Consider the following 9,773-nt stretch of genomic DNA (forward strand, 5'->3'; position numbering starts at 1 on the left):
TAAATAAATGTTTTGGGGAAGTAGCCAAACCTTGGCAAAACATTCCAGTGGCAGAGATTAGCTTGGTCAGCTTTCTTCTTTTAGAGGCTGGATTCTCAAAGGGTGCAATTTATCGTGTTTCCTCACTAAAAATTTCTGTCTATTTTGGCAAATCTGTGGAAATAATTCAACCACATAACCACAGAAATGAGCACTGCAGTATAGCAAAAGGGCAAAACCAGTGCTAAAATCATCTTATTTAGTCAAACCTGTAAATTTATTGGAAATATATAATCAACATGCAGTTCCTTTTTCAGTAACAAGTTTATTTTTATTTTTTATTAGTATGTTATTAACAAGGATTTTTTGGGGCCTAAATCCTGTTTGATATCTTTTATTATGTAACATTCTGTAGCACAGTACTGTTCCTAATTTTTGTGTTTTCATGTATAATTTCCCCCCACCACATTACCCAGAATGCACTTTTCATACTTGGAAATAACTGCAGCACTCCTTAATTAGTAGATATTATTAGTGATATAGAACTAAACTGAGATTCGGTGAGTAAAACACTTAATTTTCTAACAGCCCACCTTACAGTATTTGCTTCTGTCTGCCACCAAAATTCATCACCACAAAAGTCTTTCCTTAGCCCTTATACAAGAAATTAGTTTTTGAGGTTACTCTGGCAACCACTGTAGAGACAAGAATGTATACGCCGAAGAAGAGAATTATAAATGACTACAATTGTGGCTGTAGTATTCTTTTAAATCAATGAGAAATTATTCCCAATAGTAAGGTCCTGGAACATTCCGTCTAAAGAATACAATGCATAGTTAAATGTAATTGTTCAAAAAGGTCCAAATATACAAACCAACATTATGGAAGATACATGTAAAAATACTATTGTATTATGATGAACAGAGCATATGGAATTAATAAAACTAAAATGTCTTGTATTCACTTATATATTGGAAAAGAAATAGTATGTTGAAAGATGCGAACCTTAAGCTGTCTTAAGATATTTGCTTGTACCTATTATTTCAGTTTAAACTAATTTATTACTGAGTACATTTACAGAAACTCTATTCATGACTAATTCAACTTTTAAAATATACTGTAGGTATTTAGTGTATGTTATCAGTTTACAGAAGAATGTGCTTAAACAGTGCTGAAAAGAAGTGAGGCAAAACTAGGCAAATGATGTCTGATAAGAATTTCTTATTATTCCAATAAAAAATACATTCATACAGAAATAGAACAATTTTGCAAAACAATTTCAAATAAAATTTATATAAAGCAAGAACAAATAAAAATCTTAGAAAATGTTTCTTTTTTTTATATTTTTAACTTTTCTGTCTTTTCAATTTTTTACAAATATTCTAGAATAGACAACAGGGGAAATTGTGAGAGAAAAGTGATAGAAAGCATCAGTTATAGTTACAAGCGAAATGGGAGGCTTTCATTAGGGCTCCATTGCCGCTTGAATGATGTTGGCCGCTGTTTGGTAGAGGGGGATGTACTGTCCTGTGCCCACAGAAACCTCACTGCCTCTGGGTTTATAACAGTGAGCTTCTCCCTGCTGATCCTCTTCCCGTCTGATCTAAAACCCACAGCGTGTCGACTGTAGACAAAGTACAGCACTTTCCTGATAAAGAGCATCAAGTTCTGCAGGAGCTCTGACACGACTGACTCTTTTAAACAATGCATTTATATATTTGCATCTATCCTTGGGCAGAAAAAAAAATAGAATAAAATCGTTAGCCTTTGCAAAATGCTTATGACACACACAAACGGCAAGTAGGCCTGTCTGAAAATCCAAAAGCTTCAATTCCATGTCTGCAAATGTACATTGTTCTGGGCTGAAAAGAAGCGATTTATCTTTATCTTTCTGGACGCCTGTTCTCTGTTTCCATAATACTGTTGCTGGGCTAAAACAACGCCATCCAGACAGGTCAATAGCAAACTGCCAGAGTCAGCAGTCTGTGGCAGAGTCTATGCCAGCAAAGCCTTTAGTAATTCATTACACAGATGCAATACAAGGCAAGGCCTGTCCTGCTAGGGCTTGTTAATTACAATAAATCTTTAGGTCTTTTCCCCAAGTCTTGGTTGCAGGGGATACAAGCCCGGCCTTCTCAAGCTCAGTGCCAAATGCCTGTCAAAGCAGCTGTGTCATTCTACCACCCCACTCTCCAAAGGCCTTGTTACGCAATGACAAGTTTTGCAGTTTCATCAGATATTTTTCAAATAGGTATTGTCTAAGATCCATTAGTCATTACGTGGTAGTTAAAAGAAAAAAAAAATAAGTGCTTTGCATGGTCGGTTTTACAGATTCGGTTCCGTCACTGCATATCTAGGTTCAGTGTCAGAATATTGTCATCTGTATGAATGAAAGTTGTCCTCAAGTTACAGTTCTATCTGAGTTTGGTCGCAGCGGCCTCTTCCGGAAAAAAGAAAGGTGCTTTTTCATTGGAAATGGAGCCTTAATAAAGCTATTTCAATCACTCATACAAGACATTGTGTGACCCCCAAGGACCAATGTATTCCACAGGACAAGGTCACTTGCATAAGGCACCATTAAGGTCAACAGTGCATTAATAACAGGTAAAAATGGAGCAAGCAAGCGAGAGAGAGAGAGAGAGAGAGAGAGAGAGAAGAGCAGTGGAAGAAAAAATAGCAACAACAGCTTTGTGACTAAAATGAATGCTAAGCAATAGTGGTTCTTCTTTGCGAAACAAAAAGAAAAACTGAAAAGCATAAGCAGGGGGGATTTAAAGAGAAGAATCATCAATCCATTTATGTACAATATTGTAACATTTAACCATTCGTATTTAGCTGCACTTTATTGGAATCTATTAGCAGTCCTGATAACAAAGAACAGGAAAGAAAAGTACAAACCCTAATACCATGCAACACCTGTCTATGATAGTGAAGTTATAGTTTTTGTGTTTTTATCTCTAAGCACACAGCTTATACAATGGACAACAAAAGAGCTTTTTTGTAGCTTGTCAAGAAAACAAGCTACTGAACACATTGCACATTTAGTAGCTGCACCAAACACCAAAAAGCCACTTTCATTCAGGACCGGGGAACTCTGCAGACCCTCTGGAAAAAGGGGTTTTGTTAGGGATGGGTGGGTTTAGTAACCAAAATGTAACCAAAACCTCCTCATCCCCTTTGTGTTACAGAGCCTGGAGCTGGGGGAGCTTGGCAAGAGTCCCTGCTTCCACACTGACAAGCAGACACACTTTTTTTTCCTTTTCTATTTGTTTTTTCCTCCCTCACAAAACAAAAAACGGAACTTGAGTCCCCCGCCCCCCTCCCAGAACCATTCAGTCTGCAGTGACACTCTAGCTCCCCCATGTTTTCCCAGCCTTTCCCTCCGCTCACACACCATACAGTCAACCATACACTCAGCCAACTCATCCGTTCACCCTCAGACAGGCTTTTTTTTTTTTAATAAGTACCAGTGTATTGGTTGTCCAGGAGTTGTCCCAAAACATGCACCATTCAACACACATCATTCATTCATTTCTTGTTTTGTTTTGTTTTTGTTTTTTTTTTAATCAGAATTTTTTTGCTGTTTTTGTCAATGTTTTTTTTTTCTTCTTTTTAAAAGTCCTTCATTCTTCTTCACGCATGATTTTGTCTCTTCCTCTTCGTTTCATGTTTTGTTTATTTATTTCTTTTCCCCAACAACCAGTCAGTAGGCCTTTCTCCCGAGGGACCCGGAGGCACAGGATTCGGTGCAAAATGGCATGCTTTGGCTGGAACACTCCACTACCCTCCCTTAAAACAAAAGGGCAGGTCAACCAGGAGGCTGGTCAGGATACAGACGGACATATCCCTCACGTGGTGCTCTGACACATCCGGCTTTAGAGGTGCCTCTTCATGTGCAGGGCCAGGTGGTCTGACCTGGAGAAACACCTGGAGGAGGAGGTAGTGGAGAAAATATATGGTTAGCTGTCATGTGGCTTTAGGCTGGGAAAACACTTGATTTGTTTCAGATTGTTTATATCATGTGCAGGTTCTTGAAATGTTTAAATGTTAAATATCATTTAGATTTACCCAGCTTCCTTGTTTAATCTAATATCAATTGAAAATTTAAAAAACGGTTCTTCCAGCAGAGTGTATCAAAAAAAAACATTTACAGCAAGTCTTTTTGAGTGTCTATGGTATACAATACAAACTGTGTGTCATGACAATACATTTAAGCATGATGTGGTCTTTTCCCCCATATCATCCAGCTCTAATTCACAATTTTATGCTTTATGATGGTTCACACAGAGGCACACACTCTGAGGCTTTATCACTGGATGCTTTTAATAGGTATGTACAAAATTTCTTTGTGAATATGCCATCAATTAAAAAGTGCCTTACAAATGAACTGAATTGGAGCTGGTAAGATGAAAAATGGCCCAAGAACTGACATATGTTTTTGAACTGAGTTATTTTACAGTCACTATCTAGGAATAAGTTAATAACCAAACAAATGGTTATTTGTTTCCTCGCTTTGCTGCATGATTTTCATTTCCAAAACAGCAACTAACGTGTCTTTTTTCAAATGCTAACAGGACACAATGGCAGAAAATGGACAGATGTATTGTGCTTCGGCTAGAATCCTCTGCACATTTGCTCATAAAAAACCCAGTCAATATCAATATTCTGAAAATACGATACTGTTGCCATTGCTCTTTCAAGCATTTAATCCGATTAGGCAATTAAGTGATGAAATCCAAGCATAATGTGACGACTGCCATCGATGAACAGATAAAAGGAATCAATGCGGCGAATGCGAAATCTATTGTATTTTCAGTAGCTGCGCACATCAAAGGCACAGGCACCCAGTAAAAAGACAGACGCACTGCCATAACTGTCAGAATTCTCTGTGCCAAAGAGAAAGCGTGAGAGAAAGAGCAGAAGTGAAAAAGTGAGAGAGAAAGACAAAAAGAGAGATCTTGAGGGAGAAAAACTGAGCGTACCTGTCACAGTGACTGCATTTAAATGGCTTTGCACCCGTGTGCTTCCTGAAGTGCCGGGTAAGCTCGTCGCTGCGCGCAAAACGCCACTCACAGCCTTCCCATGAACACCTGTACGGCTTCTCACCTGTAAACACAAGACACAAACACCTTCAAATCTCAGCACTTTCAAAACAAAATTCCCAGTGCTATTAGCCTCCATCATTTTTTTGTTGGTTTATGTTTGTTCATGGTTGGTTGAGAATGTTTTTAACTGGTATCCTTCAGGATTGCCAGACAAAACTTGTTTTATTCTGTACACTGATTCAAAATATCATTCTAAAGGTATCCGAAGCAGTCAGGTGAGGTCATTTTCTAACACTCATGGCCCTTCATGCATAGTCAGCTGTAGCATTCAGCTGGGAATGATAGGAATGCTTCAAGTTCTGCCTCTGTGTCTTGTAAACATAGATAGCATTTGAATGAATGAACAATGAGCTCCACACATAGGCGGTGTTTTGACCTGGACGAGTCCCTTTAAAAGAGTTGGGGGAGGGAGAGAGGGAGAAGGAGGGGGGGGTGGGCCACCCAGTTCCCCATTGAAACGTCTGGCCCTTTCCCATGACGAAACCAATAGTGTTTTGGTAGAGCAGGTTTCTTTCATCCTGTTTGGCCTTCACCCTCCCCCTCCCTCTCCCCCGCAGGGCACAGCCACATTCCAAACAGATTAGGTCACCATTTAGGCGTGCAGTCATGCAAGGCAAATATGCAGAGAGTGGCAATGGTCTTGCAGCTGGGGACAACCTGAGTGAACTCGCAACACCCATTACAAAAGAACTCTAGTGGAACAGATGAATTTCTGTCAAATTAGTACTTTCAGAACCAGCTGTTTCTGTGTGAATTTAGCTTTAGTAATGTTGGACAAATCCAGAGTTAATGAAGTGAACTCCTGACAAAGGTGCACTTTTGCACTGGTTGCTAGGGACCGATAGGGTATTTTCCTACGTCTTACATAACATGATGAAAACAGTGACCACAGAGGCATCCCAGCTGGGCTGAGTGTGCAGGTGAATGAATGAATGAATGAATGAGAGGAATAGAAAGAGAAAGAATACCAAAAAGGGAAGGAAAGCGCATTTTTCCATTAAAGACGTACAGGCTGAGAACTGAAAGCTGCACATTTATGTAAGAAAGAAAGTGTAAGAGGTTAAAAAAACAGTGGATGGAGGGTGGTGCAATTTCATATGAATCTGTGATTAATTTAAAAAAAAAAAGGCAAAAATGTTGTAACCTGTGAGAATGTTGAAGAGTGTGAAATGAGCAAGTTAGAAATACTAAAACGTATTATGATCTTACCTGTGTAAATGTACATGTGTAATAAATAGTATTAATAATAATAAGAAGAAGAAGAAAGAAAGGCAGATGGCAGCAGTAAAACAGTCCTTTCTCACCTGTGTGAGTGCGTTGATGTGCTTTTAAGTGAGAACTCTTTGTGTAAACCTTCCGGCAGCCATTGAAGTGACACCTGTGCACTCTCCTCCTGCCATCTGGAGATGCGTCCCCTGCAACCGAGGCTGACTTATCTGTCCCCGAGATTTTAGCCGTGCCCCCATGCCTGATCTTAACGGGCAGGTGTAGTTCAGTCTGTACAGGGCTCCAGACCTGTGGCCCGCTGGGCTCCTGCAGCGCCTCCGGAGAGGAAGGCGGTGTGGCAATGATGGATGAAGCCAAGTGTCCCGAGCCCAGCGGGTTGGAACTGAAGCTATGAGTGGGCGAGAGCTCCTCGGAGCTGTCCGAGGCCTCGCTGCTGGCGTCTGAATTCACGCTGTTGGTCTCAAGGGCCTGGATGTCCTGATTGTCCGGCTCCTCTTTGACCCTCACGAGGTTGGCATTGGAGTCCGTGTTGCCTTTGGCCGTGTCCCCACAGGCCAAGATGATTTTGCTCCAAAGATCCTCCTGGTTGTCAAACTTCAGATCCGACGCAGAGACGTAAGGCTCACTCTGCAGGTAGCGCTCCAACTCCAGGCAGGTCTAGTACAGAACAGAGAAGGCACAATTAGAATAAATTGATATTAATTATTAACATTTCACAATATTGCACTGCACTAAATTTCAGTAGAGCCTTTGGTAAGCATGAATTTAAACACAGTTACCCAGTTGTCTAGAAATACTTAAAATATCAAAGACCTACTCAGTGGATTGAGGAGTGCTTCAATTCCTCAACCTGGTTGGAATGTGACTTGCTATATGCGATTAGGCAAGACTCTAAGGCCTATTTCCCTAGAGGGGAGTTGGATTAAGTCTAGTCTTGAATTACATAGCAGTGCCAATGTAAAATCAGCAGCACTGTCTGTGGTGTTACATATGTCTACCCACTAAAAGTGGCTCTAACCTGCAGGTAGTCATACAAATATAGTGAATTTAAAAACGTATTCCTTTTAGTATTATGTTTTCACTTCTTAAAGAACACAAAGTCAATTTTCCATGTGAATATCAAGGATAAAATCTTGATTCAAGACGTTCTTTCTCACAATATCTGACAATGTGCTTTAAATTTGGACTGATCCAAATCTCCATCTGTTCAGTGCTTTCAAACACCTAAATATAAATCGATAAGTCATCTGTTATAAAGTTGTGGATGTTTAACGCAAATAAGAATCCAATTATGGTGCTCTCAACATGATTGTACCCAAATTTAGCTTGGCAGAAGCATATGGTTACAGCGCTTCATTCTGAAAGACTAACATTTATTCTCTTGGTTAACAGTGGCCGAGTGAGTCATGCACTCGCTTTTGGAGTCCTTTTAAGGCAGCCACAGCACTTCCTCTTGCTCTGCTTATGTAGTTTCCTCATTCACGCAGCTCTGCTGCTCATGGCTGATTTTGAAATGAACAGCTGCTCTTTAGAGAAGAAATACCCCCAGCGGTGTGGTGAGGTGACTTAAAATTCAGCAGCGAGAGACTTTGATTATTAGCGGGTACTTTCCATTCCCATTGGCTGATGTTCTTCAGTGTTCTCAAATGTTCTCCAGCAGTGTTTGCCCAAAGGGGGAAGAACAGAACATTCCCAGGGCCTGGGTCATCTTTTATGTGTGTGTAACCACTGGGAAAGCAAGTGTGAACACATTTGAGAGGGTGCTTGTCTGTTGGCTCATCTCCGAGAACCTCAATCGCCTGAGGGAATACTACCTGGATGGATTTCAATCGTGAAATATTCTCAAGGGAAAAAAAAACACACTATGCTATGTTATCAGGCTTAAGCTAACCCTCTTTTTTCCCACAAATCAAGAAAAAAAACACCCTTAAAGCAGGATTACATACACTTTCACATTATTTTCTAACAACCTTCACTCACAGTAGTTCTATATCTATTTCCCAAGAACAACACCAATATTAAGTACGAGAAGGGTTAAGCAAGAGTTTACTCAACTTCTGCTCATGAACATGAGTAAAAGAGACACACTATTTGCACTTCTAACTGGTACAGTAACCTACTTCGCAAGCATTATCAGTGGGAGGCGACACTTGCACTTTGACAGTGTAGTCCCTCTTTACTATATGCTGCAGGCTCTGAGGCAGAAAAGACTGCTTTAATGCCTTACTTGCATGAACAGTACTCCAAAACAAGCAATGTTCTTCTTTTTCATCCTGCAGATAATTCACCACGCTTTACCCCTGGTACGATGCTGCTGTTGTAAATTTCCACCTTAAATAGAGCAGAAGTTACGTTCTGGCGCCTGAGGTGGAATAGATCTGAATAAAGCTGGAACTGGTTTGACATTCGCCAGCTTCATATTTTGAATGATCCGTTCGACACTAAACGTGCACCGTTTACGGTAGAACGATGAGTAAGACAGCGACTTCAGCGTTAGTTTATCATAGTGAACGTCAGCGTACGATATGCAAGTGAAACAGCGCTGTTCAAAACCCATTCAAACACAAGTAGTAGGTTAAGCGCGCATTTCCCCACAAGCCTGTTTGAATGGCGTGATGCTGAGCAACATTACGAGCAAGGTAAAGTTTATGATAAGCATTGTAAGCATTATTATTATGACAGTTATTCTTAGCATGGAGATGAATTACCTGTTGCCAGTATTCTTCAAGCGAGGGTAAGGCTGAAAAGTAGCCAGTGTCGTGGACAATCTGAAGCTCTTGAAAAATGCTGCACATTGGTAGCACATCCATGGCAAATATGTTTATAAAAAAATCCCGGCAAAATAAGGAGCAGAACGCGCGAGGAAGTTGTATAGTGGATCACAGCGTCTCGTTTTCCTTCGCTTCTCTTGTTCTCTGTCGTATCACAACCACTGTGTTTGCGATCTTGACAGCAGTGAGCGCGTCCTTCTTCTTTTCCGTCTCGCGCATGCAATATGTGAGTGTGTGTGGGTGAATGTGAATGTGTGTTGTGGAGCTTGCGCCCTCCCTCACACACTCGCTCACTCACGCACTCACTCTCTCACTCCCTCGCTCACTCACTCGCTCACATTGGCTACAGCCGCGGTGCTGAACTTCAGACTGGAGACCTGCGCTCTGTCAAACTTCTCTATTCAAACCTTTATTTTTTTATATTTTTTCCAACACCAGCCAATCGCAAGCGAACAGCTTGAGCGCGCGCATATGATATCACCGAGAGCCAATCGGCGACTCATATGCAGATACATCGCATCTCATTGGTCCATCAAGAGTTTGGGCGCGCGCGCTGATTGGATGGTTATTTTTAGATTCATATATAAAGGGTCTGGGCTCTTCAGACACTCTCATTCTCTCTCTCTCTCTCTCTCTCTCTCTCTCTCTCTCTCTCTCACCCACCCACCCACCGCATCTGCATTTTTAATTT

The 9,773-nt window shown here is 40.9% G+C and overlaps 1 protein-coding gene across 1 annotated transcript; it reads right to left on the reverse strand.

Annotated features, from left to right (window-relative positions):
* Positions 1-354: 354 nt before the first annotated feature.
* Positions 355-9,449, reverse strand: klf6a (Kruppel like factor 6a). Its single transcript, XM_066683125.1, has 4 exons — positions 9,020-9,449; positions 6,389-6,968; positions 4,962-5,085; positions 355-3,906 (listed from the first exon to the last, which is right to left on the reverse strand). Exons 1-4 carry the CDS (start codon positions 9,119-9,121, stop codon positions 3,855-3,857), a joined length of 858 nt encoding a protein of 285 aa, XP_066539222.1. The 5' UTR covers positions 9,122-9,449; the 3' UTR covers positions 355-3,854.
* Between the last annotated feature and the right edge of the window lie 324 nt (positions 9,450-9,773).

This window comes from Hoplias malabaricus, chromosome 10 (assembly GCF_029633855.1).
Source record: "Hoplias malabaricus isolate fHopMal1 chromosome 10, fHopMal1.hap1, whole genome shotgun sequence".
NCBI lineage: Eukaryota > Metazoa > Chordata > Actinopteri > Characiformes > Erythrinidae > Hoplias > Hoplias malabaricus.

Excerpts from the sequence above, each read along its gene's own strand:
- klf6a (XM_066683125.1), bottom strand. The coding sequence starts at position 9,121 with ATGGATGTGCTACCAATGTGCAGCATTTTTCAAGAGCTTCAGATTGTC. Across the intron at positions 6,969-9,019 it reads TTGAAGAATACTGGCAACAG|ACCTGCCTGGAGTTGGAGCG; the intron begins GTAATTCATCTC and ends GTTCTGTACTAG. Across the intron at positions 5,086-6,388 it reads ACATCAACGCACTCACACAG|GTGAGAAGCCGTACAGGTGT; the intron begins GTGAGAAAGGAC and ends TTGTGTTTACAG.